This window comes from Lethenteron reissneri, chromosome 66, assembly GCF_015708825.2.
Source record: "Lethenteron reissneri isolate LAM-NWPU_2019-01 chromosome 66, ASM1570882v1, whole genome shotgun sequence".
Classification (NCBI taxonomy): domain Eukaryota; kingdom Metazoa; phylum Chordata; class Hyperoartia; order Petromyzontiformes; family Petromyzontidae; genus Lethenteron; species Lethenteron reissneri.
In genome coordinates, this window is record NC_083844.1 from 3099238 (window position 1) to 3121167 (window position 21930).

The 21930-nt window shown below is 52.8% G+C and overlaps 1 protein-coding gene across 1 annotated transcript; it reads right to left on the minus strand.

Moving 5' to 3' along the window:
• Positions 1 to 931: 931 nt before the first annotated feature.
• On the minus strand, positions 932 to 15781 carry LOC133359880 (uncharacterized; the record flags this gene model as incomplete). Its single annotated transcript, XM_061578442.1, has 3 exons — positions 932 to 1688; positions 2314 to 2392; positions 15758 to 15781. Coding segments are annotated over 3 exons (639 nt in total), but the record flags the coding sequence as incomplete, so codon positions are not given.
• Between the last annotated feature and the right edge of the window lie 6149 nt (positions 15782 to 21930).

Here is a 21930-nt window from a genome sequence, read left to right on the forward strand (position 1 = left end):
CGGTCTGATTAGGGGCGGGGCCTAAGGAGGGTTTATAAAGAGGGAGCCTGAACTCAGTTGTGGGTGCAAGGCTGGGACAAGACTGAAGAAAGACGACCAAGGCGGAGTGCAGCTGGGCTGGGTTCAACGGAGCTGTTTGTACTTACTACATGGAAATAAAGACTTACCCTTGTTAAAATGGACGTCTCAGGAACTCCTTTACACTATGTACTTATTTAAGAACGGTCTGAGAGGTAACTTATATCATTTTATTGTTGAATCTGAAAACCGTAATTGACCAAGAATTGTGAGTGGAATATAATTTTCAACTGGCTTTTGAAAAGGTAATGAATATTGCACAGCAGTAGTGACCTTTTATCCAGTTTACTGATGAGAACATTTTAAACATCCATAGCTGTGGTGGTGCTGTAATCCTCTTGAAAACCAGACTTTGCTGTGCATGAGATTGTGAGCTTTTCGGCAGCAGTTTATTTTGGATGTATGTTTTTTCGAATATTTTAGTAACTTGATTTGAAGCTTGCGTGACTGCAGCAATCCATACTCTTTGGTTCTTTCGGTAAAGTCACGTAGATAGAAAAAAGAAAAAAATATATATATCACGACGTGTCGATCGCAACACAAGCAGTCGTCCTCAGAACAACACAAGCGGTCGTGTGCCTCGGAACTGCTGAACCTGGTTCAGCCTAGTTCAGCAGTTCCACTGCTGGATAATTTTTTTCCGCCTGAGGACGACCGCTTGTGTTACGATCGAAACGTCGTGATATATATATATTTTTTTCTACCTACGTGACTTTACCGAAAAAACCAGTGTATTTTAGTAACTGTTGAAAAAAATATGGGTCTATAATTACTAGGATTCTCGTTTAAGCCATTTTTATACAGTGGACAAATTAAAGTAGATTTCTACGATAGTGGAAATGTAATAGGAAAGGTGAGGCAGTAATGCGACCAGGATTGGTTTCAACACGCAAACTAATCAACAATATAAACATGTATTGTTTTTTAATGTATTTTATACTATAGTGCTGTGCTAAATGGCGTTACTAGCATGTAGATATTTTTGCATGTCTGTGATTAATGTTTAAGCTACGAGTAACAGGTGGATACCTATGAAACAAATATCATGAATTGTGGAAGACTGCAGGAACAGAATTAACATAAGATTGGAGATGCCATTGTTTGAGAAAGTATGGGGGTTTGTGTCTGATGGATGAGGTAACAGTGTTGGTGAGTTTGCTGGGTTGGGTGACAATGGGGTAAAGAGACAGCAGAGTTACTGGGTGGGAGACCAGAAGCAGTCCGCTCTACCGGTCCTAAACAGTTGCAGCACAAACAGCAGCCAGGGGAGGACCACTCTCGAGTGGGAGCTGATCCCAGGGCCTTGACCGCGATCCGACAGCTGAGCTCTGGCGGGTTGAAGATGCGCATGAGGTCCCCGAGCTGGTGGAGCGGCACGCCGCCCATGCAGCTGCTGCTGGAGAAGGGGACGCGCACCTTGGCCGCCAGCTGCTCGGCCTCGCCACGCGTGCGGCCCAACAGCGCCTCCACGCTGAAGCCATTGGTGAGCAGCAGCGGCACGAGCACCCCCCAGGCGTGAGCCCCATGTTGAACACCCCCACGCTGGCCTGCGTGGCTCCCTCGCTCGCTCTGTCCCAGCTCCTCTTCCTGGTCTCGAGCTTGAGTCTCTTCTAGGGGGCGGGCAGCGATACGGAGGAAGAGTGGCAGACAGCCGAAGAGGGGGAGACAGCTGAAGAGTGACAAATGATGGAGAAGTGGGAGGATGGGGACATGGAGAAGGAGGAATGGGAGGGGATGGAGGATACTTGGGGTGGAGGAGACGGTGGATAATCAGAGATGGAGGAGCTGGAGGTGGTAGAGGAGCTTGAGATGGTATAGGAGGAGCTGGAGGTGGTGAAGGAGACAGATGGCGATGGTGGAGCAGGAGACGGAGGAGCTGGAGGTGGGGGAACTCACGAATCACTCACCCCTCACTCGCCCATTATCCAACCATCAACTGCCCTCACTCACCAACCAATCAATCAACCATCACCCACTCCTCACTCACCCATCACTCACCACTCACTTAATCATCATTTATCAATCTCTCGCCACTCGCCCACCACTCAACCATCAGCCACCCCTCAACTATCATCCAACGGTCACTCACCCCTCACCAATCACGAAAACATAACTCACCCCTTACCCCTCATTCACGACTCGTGTAACCATCACGCACTCGCCAATCACTCAAGCATCACCCATCCCTCACTCACCCCTCACTCACCACTCACCCATCATTCACCCATCACTCACCTGCCCCCTTTGTCTCTGTGTATGGAGCAGCCCCACCCAAAGCAGCTGTTGGGAGAGCTGAGCAGGGAGGTGACCCGGACTGCGACCATCAACCGTCCAGTGCGCGCATGCCCCTCGTCAGCAATTCGCCCGAAGGTGATCTCGCCAATAACATTTACAATTTTTATTATTATCAACACGAATAATTTAGCACATTTGGCATTCACGCCCTTCTTGTTCCATTCCGGGGATCTTCATCTTTGTCCCAATTGAGTGATTTCTGGTGTAACCTTTTATATTTGGGCCAAACCTGGACCGTGACGAGTGACGTCGTGGGATCTTTAACGTTTACTGCCAAGTGAGCGACGCAGGCTATTTTGCGAGCGTGTGCGGAGTATTATCGGCCAAACGTCAAGTTGCTACAAAGGTCACCTGGCAAGTGAAAAAAAATATTCCCTTTTCTAAAGTCGACAGACCTTCACTTCATTGGACACCTTTTAAATGATCCGTCATCTTCTGCTTCCCGAAATTTAGATTTTCGTAACCTCTGAGCGTGAACGACTTCTGCCCCTCTTCATCTAGGGCAGGGATCGGTAACCTGCATCTCCGGAGCCGCGTGTGGCTCTTTAAGGACTGCTTCGTAACGTTATTTATTCAGGACCACCATCTCCTATTCACCACACAGTGCATTACGGCTCTTGAAAGATTGAGTTTCTTTAACCGAATACATTTTTTTATCTTGTTATTTTCGTTACCGTCCTCTGGTCTAGGGCAATATCTTGGTCAAGGACCCCATGGCTGGGACCGTGCGGGTAACAGACTTTGGTTGCAGCTTCCATGAGACTTCTCAAAGTAAGTGACCTCAACGGCATGCATGAGTATATGTGTGCACTATGAACCTGGCGACCCGAATTCAATTCCCGCTCATGAGCAACACCATTCGCAGCCGTTCCCTGTTCATCTTGGGGTGCGACAGCATCTGGCTCCTGCATTGTTTACATCATGTTCGACCATGTAATTCGAGAAGCCTTCTATGGCTGTACCTGTGGAATTTTAATCTGGTACAGATACAATGGGAGGCTGATCCTCCTGGTCAACCATGTTATGCACAGTGATGATCTGGTGGTTGCTGCCCACTGATGAGTTGAAGGTTCTGCTGCTAAACCTGCAGCGTGCCACTAAGAGATAGGCCTTACTATCAGCCTCACCAAATTAAGCACCTGCTCATGTATTTTGTATAATCCAATACTCCACTGAGTCAACTCCCCACCGTGATGGTGCAGTTGTGGAGAGAGTAGAGAAGTGTCCATACCTGGGCTGTGTGCTCATGACCAACTCCAGATTGGCAGCAGAGCTCTCACTCCGAATCAGTCGAGCGGCATTATATTTTGATCAGCTGCTTAATGCTGTGTGGAAGCTACCTGGTCTGTCACTCGACACAAAGATCATGGTATTTTTGGAAACAGTCTTGCCCTTCCTTTTCTTTGCTTGCGGAATGTGGACCCCTCTCATAGAATATCTGCACCGGTTAAAAATTTTCAGGTTGGCCTGCCTATGATCCATTTTGTCAATCTAGATTTGACGTTTTCATGACTGCAGGGATCCATACTCTTTGGTTCTTTCGGTAAAGTCGCGTAGGTATAAAATAAAATTAATTAAATCACGACGTTTCGGTTGTAACACAAGCGCCCGTCATCAGGTGGGACAACCACAGCAAGAAACAATTGCTGAAGTGGGCCCCTTCAACCCGATAGCCTAAGGGAGGTACACACTCCCTTCTAGCACGTCCTACACACTCCAGGCTACTCTACACACCGGTCCCTTGCCACGGCGGCTAAGGGAAGACTGGACCGACCCGTCCCAGGCAGGGTACGGGGCTCACCCCTGGTCCGCTACACCACGGCTCTGACCAGAGCCTCGGGGAGGGTCCCAGGGTGTCCGAGCTACCTCGGGTCCGCCACAACCCGGCTCTAACGAGAGCCTCGGTTGAGGGTTCCCGGGTGCTGGTCCAGTTTTCAGGTCTTAACAGATGTATTCAAGCTTGAGTTGGCGAACACTGCTGGACCCGTTCAGAGGATCGGCTTTTTATCCCCAGGTTGGGCTTACCCCTCCCCTCATGACCCCCCTCCAGAACCTTCTGGAAGGTCTTAGAGGGTCTTAAATCTTAAGGGGTCTTAGGAAGGGGTGAGGGGAGCCCATCCCCCTCAGCCCCTAGCCCCTGGGGGGTCTGGGGTGTCAACCTCCGGTCACGGGCCTCCCACCTCGCTCTGTCTCGGCTGCCCCCTGTCGGCCCGTGAGCGTGGTGGCAGGTAAGCTCCTTACAGCGCCTTGTTATGGCGCAACACCTACGTGACTTTACCGAAAGAACCAAATATCCATTTTGTGTTTAACCAGGCTGAATTGTGTGAGGAGAACATAAATCCTTCAAAGATCTGAACACATTCCCATCAATCTTAATTTGGAGCTTTCGTGACTGCAGGAATTACTCTTTGGTTCTTTCGGTAAAGTCACGTATATAGATAAAATAATAAATTAAATAATAGCATACGACGTTTCGATTGCAACACAAGCAATCATCATCAGGTATAAATGAAATAGCAACAAAAATCTAACCAGAAAACTATAGACAGACATATAAGCAGACAGATAACACCAAGATACATAGAGAGAGAGTAACATAGGCACAGAGAGGGAGATCGTCTCTGTGGCGAGGCCTTTAATAGACAGGGGGGCGGAGAGAGGGAGGGGTTCGAGAAAAAATTAACATGTCAATGAGTACGGCGACGCGTGGTAAAGTACGCAAGCTTGAACATTAGGAGAGAGGGAGAAAGAACACACTAAATTAAATAACCTAGCAAAATATCGAAATGTTATGTAATACAACACAGAGAGTCGGTCAACACACAATTAATGCATAGCCTGGTCGATCACGTATTTCAAAGATTGCTAAGTTAGAATTTAAGTGTGTAAATTCCGTACTCATTGACATGTACATTTTTTCTCTAACCCCTCCCTTTCTCCGCCCCCGCCCCCCTCTGTCTATTTAAGGCCTCGCCACAGAGACGATCTCCCTCTCTGTGCCTGTGTTACTCTCTCTCTATGTATCTTGGTGATATCTGTCTGCTTATATGTCTGTCTATAGTTTTCTGGTTAGATTTTTGTTGCTATTTCATTTATACCTGATGATGATTGCTTGTGTTGCAATCGAAACGTCGTATGCTATTATTTAATTTATTATTTTATCTTTATACGTGACTTTACCGAAAGAACCAAAGAGTACATTCCCATCAGTGAACTCCTCCGATGGGCAATGCTGCATTGGTTGTGTCATGTCACCCCGCATGCCCAGCCACCACATGCCCAGCCAGTTTCTGTTTCGCTGGATAGAGGGGACTAAACAGACGCGGTACGGCCTTGAGAAGAGATGGACTGTTGCAATATGGGAAGGATGCGGAGCTAAGTGGACTTGCTCAAGACTCGCAAATGTCATGAAGAACGCTATTGGACAGTTGGAGGCAGTTACCCTCCAAAAACAGACGGCAGAAGAGCGACGCTCATGACAATGAGCAGAGTGTCGAATCGCTAAAATGCAGCAAGTTGGAAGAGTGGGGGACACAGGTGCCCCCTCAGTAGTCAGCCAACCCAACACCACGGTGGCGAGATTTTAACTACCTCCCCTGGTATACAGGGGGCTGTGGGTACGATCCTGATCCTGACGCCTGTATATTTGGAGTTTGCATGCCTTTCTCCCCGTGGTCACATGGATTTTTCTCTGGGTCCTCAAGTCTTTCCCTCTAAATTTAGAAACATGCTTTTAGAGTATTTGGCTGCGATACATTTGCACGTGATAAGCAGCTTCACTGAGCTATCATTTGTAGCCAGATCGCTTCTGAAAAATAGCTAAATAGCTCAGTGGGCCTTACCTGGTTAAATAAAAAACATGTATTCTGTCCTGTGACCTGTCAGCGAGCCTTTGGCACTTTACGTGGCCTCGGAGTGCACCTAGCCTGGCACAAACACCCTGGTGATGTCACCGCCGGTGACGAATGGGGCTGTTGTTGCTGTGTGTGCCTATGCAAGCATGTGTGTGGGGAGTGGTAGTGTAGCAGTTATTGCGCTGTGCTATGAAACCATCAGTTCGATTCCCGCTCACGTTCAACACCAGTGACGATTATCGGAACCGGTGATGGGCCTCCGCGAGCTCCACTCAGCCTTAAATGAATACCTGATGTGATGCATTAACATTGCCATGAGGGAGACAAAGGTGGCCGGGTACCGTGTTGACCACCCACCACTTTATGCGCCTTTCTGGCCTTTATAGGTACTTGCAAACAGCATTTACCCCAACAGTCTGTTAAAGGCTATATGGGGGATATTTTTCTTTTGTATACTTGTCACTGTGTGTGTCTGATGACGCTGTGGGTGATGATACTGTGTGATGTTATTAAAGGCAATACGTGAACATGTGGGCACTCGGCTGTGTGGTGGTAGAGATAGCCTTGGGAAAGCTCCTCTTCAACGACCTGTTCCCGTGCTATGTAGAGGTATGAGACACTGCAGTTCACTTGTGGTTCGCCACCGATTTTTGGGTCAGACTCACGTAATGATCTGGCGCATAGCGGTCATTTTACATTGTGTGTAATATGTGTACGATACGTATTCGCAACAGACACGTTGTGAGCAATTGTAAGGCTGGGCCCACGCCAGAGCAATCAGTCGAGCAACCGTGATGCTCTCAAAGTTGCGCAACTCGCCCCTGACCGCTTTGTCCACATCTGAGCGAGTAGTTGTCCAATAAGGATATCAAATGGCGCTTTTAGGATCATCGGAACCAATTACACTTCTGAATATGATCACGTCACGAGCTACTTCACTCCCAATCACTGAGCGTATCGCTTGGGAGTGTAATGCCGCCGCCGTGAAGCCGCTCGGCGGGCGCCCCATCTACGACCTCGCCACCACCAAGCGACGGGGCCGACCCCACTTCCCCCTCACCACCCCCCACATAAACACACCCTCACACATTTCACCCCCATAGAGCTCCGAGGGGAGGTCACCTGGCCAACAGGTTTTCACCCGGAAGCCCTCATAGGGATAATCTTCATGGTTTCCTGCGGCCATGGAATTGGGCGATCTCCCCCGATGCTAATTCGCACCGCGGTGCTATGACCTGGGTTGAGATTACATGGTCAAGGCGGGGGCTATCCATCCATCACGGTTCAAACGCACCTCCCCACACACGGATCGGCAAGGCAGGCAGGGGGGCCGCAGCCACGAACCTAAGGAGAAGCCAGGGCGGGCGGCTGATTATAGCATAGCAGGTGTGCTCGGGGACTGCCGCCGCGCAGCTGCCAGCGGCGAGCCCTTTGTTACGGAAACCGCGGCTGATTAGCATAGCAAAGGCGCACGTGGACCGCTGCCGGCGCCGCAGTCAGCGGCGGACCCGTTGTTAGGGAAACCGGGAGTGCGGCTGGGCAAGCACAGCGACCTGATTGGCCGAGAAGACCCTCGGGTCGGCTTCCTTTGATGTGGGTTAGTCATAAAAGGGGGGCGCAGAAAGGTAGAGGCTCTCTTGCTCCTGAAGTCAGCGCCCGGGATGGTCCCCAGTTTGGCCACTCGAACGTCCGTGCGACACGTCGAAGTGTGTGGAGAGGACGAGACCACCGGAGCGCCGTACGCATCGAAACCGTGAGTAAGAGGAAAGAGAGTATTGGGATTGAGGCTAGAGAAACCAAAACCACTTAGAGCCTATCAAATTAGATCAATCGGGTACAGACCCTTGGGCGATAGTGTAGGCCTGCCTTGCCAATCCATACTGACCCAAGAGTGAATCACAGTCGTCTGATAATAAATCATTAATAACCCATCGCAGCCTCGTGTGGTTCGGACGAGCGTGTGAAAGTGGTGCTGTGTGTGTGTGCGCTCGTAACGTGAGGTGGTCGGTGTTTCCACGGGTGCACGCTCCATTCTGTCGCCGTGGAGACTTGTGCTGTGTGAGGGCTCACACCCACCGTAAACACCTGTTCCACGGCCCCTTTAAACGAGCGTTATCACCCGCTCGCGGCGGCCGCGCATGTGCGAGCAACGTCATTCGCCCTCCGACCCCTGACCCCCCGTTCAGAGCGTGTGATTGCTGCCTGGGGCTGTGTGGGGGGAGGCGGTGCGTTTGATTGGCGGAGAAGCAACGCAGTGTTTATAGGCGTCCGGGAGCCGGTGACGAGCCATGCCTCTCTCGCGAACTCGCGGGGGTGCGACCCAGGGAGGGGAGCCGTCGGGCGACAGCCCTTATCCCGCGAGCGATGAGCCCAGCGGCGGCAGCAGCTGTTCGTATACCAGCGAGGGGTCGGGAAACGACGGGGCCCCTGCAGTCGGCGCCCAGCAGAGAGAGACCTCGGGGGCCAGCGGCCTCAACAGGAGTACAGGCTGCCGCTTACTCTACGTAACTGGTTGTGCAACTCATTGTAGGGACATCCACATGTGAGCGAGTTAACTTGGTGCCTCGGTTGCGCAGCCAGTATTATTGGTAAGCTGAAACACAATCCATACAACCAGATTTAACAGTGAAATATATGCAACGCATCGCTTTAAATGGCATCAAGCATTAGTTGCAGGAAGTCAGCATGACGTTGCCCGGATTCGAAAACAGCTGTCATGACTCCACAGGAACAACGAATGAGAATCAAAGCAATGTATCATATTGGCTGTGCAAACCTACTTGCTAAATACAGAAATCCCTTGCCAACCCAGGGGGGTTAGGTTCCTGGAAAATGTCATGGTCGGCAAATCCGCAGTTGGTAAAGTCCAGGTGGTTAGAGGAACCACGGCCACGGTCAGACTCATCATAGCTTAACTAAGCTCCCTGCTTATTAACTAACCACCGAATAAAATGCAGTACATGACACAATAACATAATAAACTTTAAATAAACGTGAAATTAACTTTACATGCCTTTAATGTTGACGACGATGACAATGAGATGATGGGGGAAGGACTGGTTAGAAGGAGGAGGGGCAGAGGCTCAACCTACCCTCCTCTTCCTCAAAGCCACAGACACAACTCTCTCAACTTCACCGCTTGTGACCACGCTCCGGGTCCATGATTAAGGGCAAAATAAACACTTTCCCGGACTCTAAAAAAAAGTATGAATAAAAAAAAACCCTATCGATACACAGTACGTCCTTAATGGCTTTATGCAATACCATGATGTTATGCTGTGATGCAATGATACGTCATTACGATACATATGTCATATGACTTGCTTAACACCTTACTTACCCGTGGATTTCTCAAATTTCGAAAGCCGTAAGCAGGTGTAGTAGGCAGAGACTTCCCTTTGTAGGCAACACCGTTTATTCGCTCTAACGACTAAGAGCGTACCTAACACGGAGAGGTAACGGCCTCTCCCACCCGATAGCCTAGAGGATACGTCCTCACACTTGGTGTGCCCTCACACTATACTCTGCTATCGGGAATTCCTCCGCTAAGGGACCTATGGGAGCCTATGCTCACCCGACCTTGCCTGGGTAACGGGTGCCGCCACTGGGCCATTCAGACCTGGCCCTGACAAGGGCCGGGGGTCGGAAGTGCCAGGGCGCTATCTAGATGTCTTCGGGTCTTGAGGTGAGTGCGGACTGACTCACGCTGGGAGAGCTGCCCTTTTTATACTCCTCTCTCCCAACAGCCTTATCTCGAGAGGGTCTGGGTCTGACCGTTGGCCCCCCAGCCCCCTCCCTCAACGGTTATTGTAGTCTTGGGTCGTACACCCGTCACTCAACAGCCCCCTTGGCTGTTCTGCGCCCCCTACACACTGAGGGCACCACTAGAGGTACATGACCCATACAATACGGCTACGCTGGTAAGTATACATGTTGCGCGTAACAATGCCGCTACACAGGTATACAGAAATAAATCCGCATATACTCAAACTTCCCAGTTGCTAAATTCACGATTTTACGGTTGGCCAGGGATTGTTGCAATCACTCGTGGTTGTTTTTTTCGATACGTATTTGGTTTTCAGAAAGCACCATTTACGCTGAGCGTCTCAGAGCACTGGCATGCAATGACTTTCACCACATCTTTTGTCGAGTAGCTGATTGGGCACAATACGAGCCAGAAGTTAGCCTACAAACGGGCGTCAGCCTGCCAGTATAAAGCAATGATTGCTGCGGCTGCAGCTGTGTAACCACAGTTTATTAATTTGCGAGTAACTTGGCGAATTTGGGCTGTGACGCGGGACCACAATCGCTGACTAATTTCCAGTGACATCATGGGGTCTCCAACCCGCGCCGTGAATGAAGTAGATAGTGCAGAGTATTTTACAGTTAATAATACAAATCCTAGAATTATCCAGGACAGCCACCAGATTACAACCGCTGAAATTCGTGCGAATGGCCTGAGGTCGAACCGTGCCATTAATGCTGCTTGTGCCTAATACGTGGGGAACGGTAGGGTAGTGGTCACTGCACGACCCAAGTTCCATTTCCACTGACTATCAACGTCAGTTACGATTTTCTAAACCAGTCCTGGGTCTCCCCAAGATTGGCGCAGCCTGAAACGAGTAACTATTGTGGTGATTGCTAATAGCAATTTCTGCAAAAATCTGTTAAGGCTTCATGGGGGACCTTTGTCTTTGTCTGCCTCGTGTGTAGGTCATGGTGTGCCTCCTGGGTTTGCGTGGGATACTGCTCCCTGCAAGGATCAATACTTTGGTGAGTTGCAGCGGAGGGTGATAGCTGATCATGTTTGTGTCCTTAGGACCATCTGCCACTCGAAAAGCCAAAACAAATTGAATGGCCACATGCACAAGCTTTGAAACGACACACCAATTATGGTCGTTTAAACTCAACTACTGGGACACGTTGAAGAGAAATCCTCACAACAACCAAATTTGCCAACGAGATAATGACGCTTCGCTCGACACTGCATCAAACATTCAGAAGACGAGATCATAAGCCGCCATCAAACGCTTATACAACACGTCATGACCATTTGTTTTGTTTGGCTGCTTAGGATGGTGGAGGGTATTACGATGCAAAATTGGACAGATCTTGGCAAGACGAAAAAAATATTAATAGATCATGAATTATTTCCGACCAACCATGCCTTATGATATATAATGCACCATTGTGATTCACGTTGGTTGTCGGGGCTATAGGTTTCAAGCGGTAAATATGAATTGTGAATTTAAATTAAAGTTAATAAAACCTATGTATTGATCCTATAGGGTTTAACATAATAGTTAATACAAATGTAGCATATTTAGTATGTGCATTCTTCTGAAAGTTTACAGCTATATATGTACGTTTAGTTTATTTCGCACCATACAAAACCAACAGTGCTAATCGGAGGTTTGGGAAATCACAGACGAAGCCCGAAGTAATTGCACGTCAGGGTTAATGTCGCCATGTCTCGTCCCAATTAAGTCATTGGCAGTGTAAATGTTCTAATTCGGACCATGACGTTGGCACACAACGGTCTACTCCTTTGGAATGATGTTACGGGGGTATTTAACTGGCACTTGCAAAATATTTCACGGTAAAAATTAATACCGCAGTCAAAACCCAGGATGGTGTGGCGGATCCCAACCCCACGCTGAGTCATCATGCTAAATTTTTTGCATTTCTGCACTGGCGGCTGTGCGAGGCCAACGTGGTTTGTGACAGTGTTCTTCCTGTATCTCGTCATTCCCACAGACGGCTCGGGGATGCCTTGGAATGAGAGAATATTCTCAGGGAGCTACCCGCTCCACGAGGCGATCGCCACTCACGACCCCACCTTGGTAGACTTCGTTTCTAGCTGCCTATGGTAAGAACCCCCCCTGCTCTTGTCACTCTCCTCCAAGAGACACCCATAGAGTCACGAAGATTTACATAGAGATCCATAGTCACAACAATAACAACAACAACCGCCATTCGCCACTAAGTGGTGGTGACATCACCACGACGCTTGTGCCAGGCCATGTGCACCTTGAGGCCACGTGAAGTGTCGAACGCCCGCTGGCAGGAGGTCACGGGGCAGACCCAGGTGCCACGGGTCGACTGACTGAGATGACTGAGATGACTGGCTGATGCACCACCTGTGCTCCCTACTGTGCCAACTTGCTGTGCTTTAGCCACCCAGCGCTCTGCTCGTTGTTGTGAGCGTCGCTCCTCCGCGCTCCGTTGTTGCTGGAGGGCGACTGCCTCCAACTGCCCAGCAGCGTCCTTCACGAGCCTCCTCCACAGAGGCCGATCTTGACACCGCTGGTACCGGTCTTCAGCAAGTCCACTCAGCTCCACATCCTCCAGTCCTGCATCAGTCCATCTCTAATCCAGCCCATGTCTTGCCCTTTTAGCCCTCTAACTGGACAAACAGAAGCAGCTTGGGCATGCGGTGGTGGGGCATGAGGGCTACATGACCCAGCGAATGCAGCGTTGCCTGCTGGAGGAGCTAATTGATGGGACTGTGTCCAGATCTTTCAAGGATTTGTGAGCCCCTCACACAATCCAGCCTGGTTAAACCAAGGATGGATTGTAGAGAGGCCAGCCTAAATGTTTCAAACCAGCGCAGATGTTCCATGACAGGGGTCCACATTTCACAAGTATAGACAGCCGATTAATATATAATGCTGCCTGACTGATTCAGAGTGAGACCTCTGCTGTCAAACCGGAGCTGATCATAAGCACACTGCCCAGATCTAGAAAACTCTCCACTTTCCACTCTCTACACTCCATTGTATATACACACTTGCACACACTTGCACACTTGTAGCCTACACAGAATATGAGGTCAAGTGCGCACCTATGAAGAACGGCACTGCACACAAGGGAGGTGGTGTGACCAGAGCCATGGCCGGCTGCCTTCGTCTCCCCCGTGCTGACGTTCACTACATGCCACACCAGGTTCTCGTATTCATCTGAATCTAAGTAAGTTGGTACATTTGTAAATGCGCAACTATTATAAGCCAGGTGATCACGAGAAGCGCACAGGAAGATGGGGAATCGGTTGTGATGTTTGCTGTTGCCATTCTTAACCGTGAGATTGACTCGAACTCGGCTCGCCAGGTCCGGAACGTGGTGCGCTATCCTCTATGTGAGCGCCAATGCCTCATCAGTTTTTTCTGTCGCAGTTGTTGCCCCTGCTGCTCGCACCCGTCGCCCTCATCATCGTCCTCCCCGTCGTCGTCGTTGCCGCACAGCGACCCGGCGTCCCGTCTGGCGGCCGCCCGCAGCAGACATCCCCATACTTCCAGACCCTCGCCGTGGCCGACTTACAGTGCCAGCGCCCCGAGCCGGCCTCCCTGAGCTCGCGGGAGGATCTCGACCACTGGTAAAATGGTCATGGCCAGCCCAAGTTCGAGTGTGCGGCCTCTCTTCTTACAGTTGGCCCAACTCCGAATTGGAGCTGGAGCAAACATCCCCAAGTCAGCAGCCTCTCACCACCGGTGTGACAGTTCAGAACTGGTTTCTACTGCATTGCACACAATACCTGCTTGACGACTCGATGTGTGATCACGGCTACGATGCACCACTCTGCTACTCCTTACGCAATCATCTGGCTCGATCACCTCTATCCAATCAGAGCGGTCTACATCAGCCGCTTGTACTGCCATCCACGCGCCCACCACTCGCTCTGCCTGTCGATTACCTTCAACCCAATGGCTTTGAATACACCACACAATCTCATTGACTCTGGGAGAGTAAGCAGGCCTGGGCTTAGTGCTTAGATGGGAGACTCCCTGGGAATACCGGGTGTTGTGGGCTTAGGCCACCAGATGACTAGTCGAAGGCGTGCATCGATGGATTCTTGATTCCATCTATCCGTATCATTGAGGTACATCCTTGTCATATGCATGGCGTTCTACTTGGTACCGTTTCTTCCCACATGCACCACTCCATTCAATTGGCCAAACATTCCAATTTAGCGGGAGCCTCCTGATAATGTCTTAAGACTCAGTAGGGCTCTCCTGGGTAAACAGAAGGCAGCTTTCACATTTTGTTATTATCGGTCACCCTTTAACCCTTGTCTCTACACACCAACCTGCAACATGTTCAGAACTCATCCAGCTGACTGTTCATCAACCCACCCTGGCCACCTGCTTCCCATCAGCTGTTCCCTCACTTGGCCATTCGTCCGAATGGAGGCAAGGGTTGATCACTGGGGAGACAGAGTGAGCCGGGCCTAGTTCTGGCCACCCACTCCGTGCTGGCCACTTCACCCCCTCATGTGCCGTCCCGGCCTTAGCAGATGTTCGCTCGCAACATTTGCCCCGGCGGTCTCTTGAGGCGATGGGAGGGATCTCTGTCCTCTTGAGTTGGTGACCGAGCAATTGTTTGAGTGACGCGGCTCTCTGCCCACATGTCGCCACCACAGAGCGCGGGTCGCATGGCCCAAGACTCGGGCGATCTCAGCCTCACGGTCGCGCACGGGGAGCCAGAAGGAAACCCCAATGAGGACGTGGAACGTATCGGCGACGTCCTCTTTGGAACAAATGCCCTCCACTTCCACTCCCATCACTTCTCAGTTTCCTCATTCCGAGTGTGGCAATATCTGACAACCCCTGTGTTTTCACTGTCCCCAATTAGACTGTCAAGAAACTGCCACTCCCCAAATGCAGGATACTGCAGCATGCGTCAAAAATAAAATCCATTCCAGTCATTCTCAGCACAACGGATGAAGGCCCTTCCCGTACGTCGCGTTAACAATGGGGGTCATTTGATATTTCACCACGCTGGTGAGTGCGAGTGCAACATTATTCCCGGTGTAGCGATCCGGAGCGTTCCGACTGAAAGTAAACATTGAGCATCGCGATGGAGAGAAAGAGCAGTCTAATCACGAGAGAAGAAGGCGCGATGAAGGGACCACTCCTACCCCTTGTAGAAAGCCACCCTCCCTTATCACGCTTCTTGATACTTCTCCACTGTTCCAGGCGGCGTGGGCCAGGTCTTCACGAACCGGCTACCCTTATGCCGCCCCCTGCTGGTGTGGGGTGGCGACACCTGCTCATCACCCAAATTCGGAGGCCTCATTCCCCGCCGTTCTGGCCTTAGTGACGGAATATGGAGGTGCTTCGGGATACAAATTAAATGTAACTAAATCGGACTTGATGCCCCAAATAAGTTCTCAAGAAATGAGTTTTCAATCTAGATGATTTAAAAGTGTATCGCTCCAGTGGCTTCCTAATATCGGAAGCGCATCTGAAAGCGTGTGATGTGCTGAGGCCAGAGCACAAATAATCATCCCCATGCAACATGGCCACCATGATGCAGTCCCCCATGCAACATGGCTACCATTAAGTCCCCCATACAACACTGCCAACATGAAGTCCCCCATGCAACTTGGCCACCTGGATATCACTCATGCATCATGGCCGCTATGAAATCTTCAATGCATCATGGCCACTGTGACATCCACCATGCAACATGGCCATCGGGATGTTCCACCATTCACCATGGCCCTCTGTGACATCCCTCATTCCTGTTCTTACCTTGCGGTGATTTGATGCAGATGGTGCCCTGAGGACAGCGCCCTCCACGTGGTACAAGATTCGCCCTTATTCCTCGCCTCTCCAGATTGGCTCATCTACACGCACACAAAGACAAAGGTCCACCACATAGGCTTTAGCAAGATGTGGGGGATAGTGCAAGCGGCAAGCACTGAGCCAGGATCTCTGAGATCCTGGGCTCCACATTCAGGAGGGTCCTGCTGAGATGTCAGTTCTCAGCGTTCGGATATTTGGCCAATGTTAGATGTCACACTTGGATTAACAATGAGACACGTGTGTATTTAAAGGACACACGCAGATTAATGGCATCCTTCAAACTGTTAAGAGAAGTAGGGCTGGGCCAGGACATGCCACGACCACGAGGAACAACGATGGCTGATGGTCAAGAACAATAACGGAGGTGCAGCCAAGTATCGGAACACGTCTGAGAGGACGGCTGCTAGAAAGATGGAGCGACAAAATCGGTGCTTGGTGGATTATTCCATCGCAGGATCGTGAGGGGTAGCAGGGTCTCAAGGAAGGAGGCCTTTATCCAGTAGTGGATAGATAAAAGTACAGTAGATTATTAAAACGTAGAAAGGCAGGTACACAGAGAGGATCTTGGGGAGATACTCTGATAGATGCACACACACTCAGGCAGCCAAGCAGATGCACACTTAGGTGTATGGATAGGTGACAGCCACACGCGGAGTGGAGAGCACACGTCCATTAATACTTGACCACACGAGTCGAAGAGCCACACGTACCTCCATGGTGGCAACTTGCAGAGCAGGGTGCACAGAACTAATAGCGTCTCTCGCGCAGTCCAGGTCTCTGCGTGCGAAGCAGGAGACGAAGCCGAGGATCACATAGAGTCGAGGGGGTGTGACGGCACCCACATCTCAACACAAGTCAAGTCACAATGCGGACGCACACTATGAACCCACATCATCAACACAATCACTCACAACACGAAACACAAAAACAACAACCGACATTCGCCACTAAGTAGCGATGATGTCACCACGGCGCCTGTGCCAGGCCAGGTGCACTTTCAGGCCACGCGAAGTGTCGAAGGCTCGCTGACAAGACGTCACGGGACAGACCCAGGTTCCAAAGGTTGGCTGAGATGCTTGGTAGATACACCAGCTGTATGCCCAACTGTGCCAACTTGCCGAATTTTATCCGCCACTCGTTGTGAGCGTCACTCCTCTGCCCTCAGTTGTTGTTGGAGGCAGACTGCCTCCAACTGTCCAGTAGCCTCCTTCACGAGCTTCCTCGTGAAGGATGCTATTTACACCACTGGTACCAGTCTTTCACAAGTCCACTCAACATCCTCCCATACAGCATCAGTCCATATTTTCGACAGCCCATGTCGTGGCCGTTTAGCCCCCTTTATGCGGCCAAAAAGAAACCGCTTGGGTATGCAGGCTACAAGACCCAGCCAACGCAGCCTTGCCTACCGGAGGAGCTTACTGGTGGGAATGTGTCCAGATCCTTCAAGGATTTGTGAGCTCCTCACACAATCCAGCTAGGTTAAACCCAGGATGGATCGTTGGAACCACCACAGACACCACCACCAACACCACTAACACCATCAACATCACCACCAACACCAGTACCACCACCAACAAGAATATCACCATCATCAACACCGTCACCAGCACCACCAACACCAACAGCACCACCACCAACAACACCAACAGCACCACCATCAACACCACCAACAACACTACCACTAACACCACCACGAACATCAAAGATAAAGATCCCCCTTATAGCTGAAATAAACTGTTGGGGCAAGTGCTGTTAGCCAGCATCACCTATGAAGGCCGGAACAGCACACGAGGGCATGGGTGGCCAACACCGCGCCCGGCCGCCTTTGTCTCCGAGTGGCGATATTTACACACCACACCAGGTACTCATTTGAGGCTGAGTCGACCTAGGGGAGGCCCAGTACCGGTTCATATAATCGTCACTGGTGTTGACCTTGAGCGGGAATCCAATTCTGGGTCACCGGGTTCATAGCGCAGCGCGTTAACCACTCCACACACACACAGACTCACACACGGATACAAACACACACGGACTCACACAAACACAGACTCACACCACACACACAGACTCGCACCACCGTACCACCCACCCACAGCGAGGATCCACTCCTCACCTTCGCCAGAGTTTCTCCCCGCCTCTCTAACGGACAAACTGCCAGGGGGAAGTGTGGGGGTCGCTAGCCCCCGAAATCCCTCCCTCGATAATGCTAACGGCCGGGCTAGCATCATCAATCGCCCCCCCGCTGCTAAGCGAACCGCTGCTGAGTTCCTCACCCATGGTGTGGGAGCCGTCGCCCGAGGATTCCCCTCCACCGCGGGTCCGCGTAGCAGGCATGGTTAATTACGTACGCGCACACCCACACACACAGCTCTGCACGGCACTCACTCAACACTGACCACTCGCGTTACGATCGCGCACCTGTATCATACACGTAGTGAACGTGCGCGCACACACGCATACAGCTCCACACGCGATACCCCCTCTTGCGCCGCTCTGCGCAGCGCTCGCCGTCTGCTGGCCGCTTACGTTATGATCGCGCACCTGGGGTACGCCTATTACGCACGCCGCGAGCTTACGCACACACCGTACCACACGCGTTCCCACACGCTCACACTGCACGACAAGATCACGCGAGACCACGCTTCGCTATTAATGATTTATTACCTGGTAACTAATGTTCAATCAGTGAGTCGACGAGGCTGGCCTATTCCACTAAACCGGCACCTATTCCCTATTTATCGGCTATGATTCTAATTCACCTTCTTACTCACTGTTAAGTGTCCACGGCGGTCCGCTGATCCCGGTGCTAACCGCGTGCCTCGGTGCGTCGCACGGCCGTCCGGGTCGCTGGCTCGAGCTGCATCTGGTCGCCTGGCGTTGGAGTAAGAGAGCGATTTCCCCTTTGCGCTCCCCATTTATCCTGATTCCCGGACCCCTACCCCCTTCCCACGCACCGTGCGCCTTCGCTATGCTAATTAATCCTTTGTCCGCGCGGCGTGAACTCCAAACAATGGCACGCGCCCCCGTCGCCCGGGCCAGACAGCTCCGCGGTGCCTTTGTTCCGCTAATCAATGAGCGACCTGCACGGCGCAGATTCCAATCAATCCTTTTCTCACGCAGGCCCCCATCATCGAGGTTCATGCGGCGGTGTCCATCACAAAGGCGCGCCGTGGGAATTTGTGCACGGCTGCCCGCGTGACCCCGCTCTCCAGGTTATTCATACTAATAGCCTTCTCCTTTAACTCCCCTAATAATTGTGCCTGCGTGTTTTCTAATGAAGCTCCTCCATCACAATGCTTATTCCCTCTGCCTGCCCCGTCGATACTCGCGTGTGTGGGGGGAAATGCGCCTCAACCGCGGTGGCCGAATGCCCCACGCCGCGACCACACCATATTAAGGCCGGCCGCAGCGCCGCGGTGCCACGTAGCACGGGGGAGGTCATCCAATTCCCTGATCGCCGGAAACCGTGAGAATTAATCCCGATAAGGGTCTCTCGGATAAAAACCGGTCGATCAGGTAACCTTCCCTTCCAGCTCTATGGGGGGGGGGGGGGGGGGGGGGAATGCGTGCGGGTGTGTGCTTATGTGGGGGGGGTGATGGGGGGCAGTGCAGTGGTGGAAGCCGGGCGGCTCCCTGGCTCGGCAGAGCGGCCCCGTCGTTGTGGCACCACATAGCCCCCCGGGGTGCCAGTCCCCGTCCCGGGTTGACTGGAGCACCTCGCCTGGGTTGCCCCCACGAGGTATCGCCGCGGGGTCCGCGGGATTCGCCCGGCCCTTGTGGCTGGCCTCGGGGGTGGCGGCTCCGTCTCCTGGGGCTCCGGCGGTGGTCTCCTCCTCCATTCCAACGGCTCTCCTCGGCCTCTGGCACCTGCGGGCTGGGGAACAAACTCAGAGGCGGTGGGGTTTAAGGGTCGCCGTCCTCGTCGCCCCCGGCCCCTCGGAGCCCGCGGCTCCGTGGGGCCCATATACTGCGTGAGGCCCCCGGGCACGGGGGGTGGGGGGACCCCGGGGTTTCGGGGTACTTGGACGGCGGGGCTCCCCCCCTCGGGGGCTGCTCGCCACGGCTTCAGTCGGCGGATGTTGACCACCATCTCCCGGCCCCTCTCTCCTCCCTGAATCAGCACCGTCCATGGGGAGATCTGCCGTCTCACAATCCAGGGTCCTCGCCAGTAGGTGGTCAGCTTCCCCACCTGTCCGGCACCGACGCGAGGAGTGTACAGCCACACCTCGGAGCCCGCAGTGTAGAAGGGGGGCTCCATACGGGGTCGGGCGCCCTGCTCTTGCCGCTGGTGCGCGGCCTCTCCGTGCGGGTAGGCTCGGCCCCTGGCCCCTCGCAGGGTCTCCAGCAAGTGCTCCACGGGGTGGCTCCCTTCCTCCCGTTGCGGCGGAGGGACACCGAACAGCAGATCTGCGGGCAGGTGAGACTCGCGACCAAACATCATTAGGAACGGGGTCTGTCCTGTAGAGGTGTGAACGGCGGTGGTGTAGGCGAACAGGGCATAGGGAAGGTGTTCGTCCCAGTCCTGTTGATTCGCGGCCGCCATGCGTTTAAGCTTCCCGGCCAGAGTCTGGTTCATCCTCTCTACCATCCCGTTCGCCTGGGGGTGATACGCCGTGGTTCGGTCCTTCTGGATCCCGAACTCTCGGCACAGCCCCTGAAATAGTTCGGCCTCGAATTCACTACCCTGGTCGGTAATGACTCGTTCGGGGATCCCGCACTTAAGTACGTAGTTTTCCACGAAGGCCCGGGCCACTACGAGGGTTGTTTTATCCGGGATAGCCACCGCCACGGGGTAGCGGGTGAAATACTCTACTGCGACTAGAATATACCGGTTGCCTCGATGGGATCGTGGGAATGGCCCCTGTAGATCGATCCCGACCAGCTGATTCGTGCGGCTGACGCGGAACGGCCTTAGGGGTACCTGGTATCGTGCCGGTTTCGGCCCGCACTGCTGACAGGCGCGGCAGCCCTGTACCCAGGCCGCCACGTCTTGTGCCAATTTGGGCCAGAGATACTGGCGACGCAGGGTCTCTCGAGTGCGTCGTTCCCCATCGTGGCCCCCGAGTGGGTGGTCATGCACCAGCCGTAGCAGCTGGGGTCGCACCTGGGCAGGAACACAGATGCACCCCGGCTGGCCGGCCTCGGTTAACTCCCGTACCACTCCGTTCTGCACACACAACCGGGCATACAAACCGCTCCAGGGTCCTGGTAGGGCGCTCTTTTCCTCCCGCAGTGCCGCCTCCACTGCCGCCAGATCCGGATCTCGCTGTTGGGTCTGTCTCAGCTGCTCGTCGTTTAGGCCCGGGAAGGCGCAGCCGACGTCCTCCTGGATCCGTCCGATCGGGTCCCGAGCCGCGGGTCCCGCGCTTGCCGGGCGGTCGACGGGATCCTCATTGCCACCTGTGAGGGCCTCTGTGGCGCACACTGCACTCTCTCTCGCTGGGGGGGGTCAGTGGCCGCGGCCTCTCGGGGGTCCGTTGCCTGCCGGCAGCGTCCCCCCGTGAAACACGGGCAGGCCTCCTCCGCCCTCGTCTCGGCGTACACCGTGGGTCGCCTCGACAAGGCGTCCGCGTTTGCATGCGTCCGGCCAGCCCGATACTCGATTTGCAGGTTGTACTCCTGCAACTGCGCCAACCACCGGGCCATCTGCCCCCGCGGCTCCTTGAATGTAAGAAGAAACTGCAGAGCATAATGGTCAGTGCGTACGCGACATCTCCTGCCGTACAAATACGGCCGGAACTGTTTGCATGCGAAAATCACGGCGTACAACTCTTGGCGGGTCACGCAATAGTTCAGCTCGGCCCCACTCAAGGTCCGGCTGGCGTACGCGATGACTCGTTCCGTCCCATCCTGTACCTGTGACAACACCGCGCCCAGCCCGCTGCTGCAGGCGTCGGTGTCCAAAATAAAATCGGTGGTAAAATCGGGGAAAGCGAGGGTGGGGGCGTGGGTGAGGTGGTCTTTGAGAGTGGTGAAGGCCGTCTGGCAGGCCCCCGTCCACTGATAGGGGTGCTTAGGGGAGGTGAGTTGGGTGAGGGGGCGTGCAATCTCGCTGAATCCCTTTACAAATCGACGATAATAGGTGGCGAGCCCCAAAAATGATCTGATCTCCGTCAGAT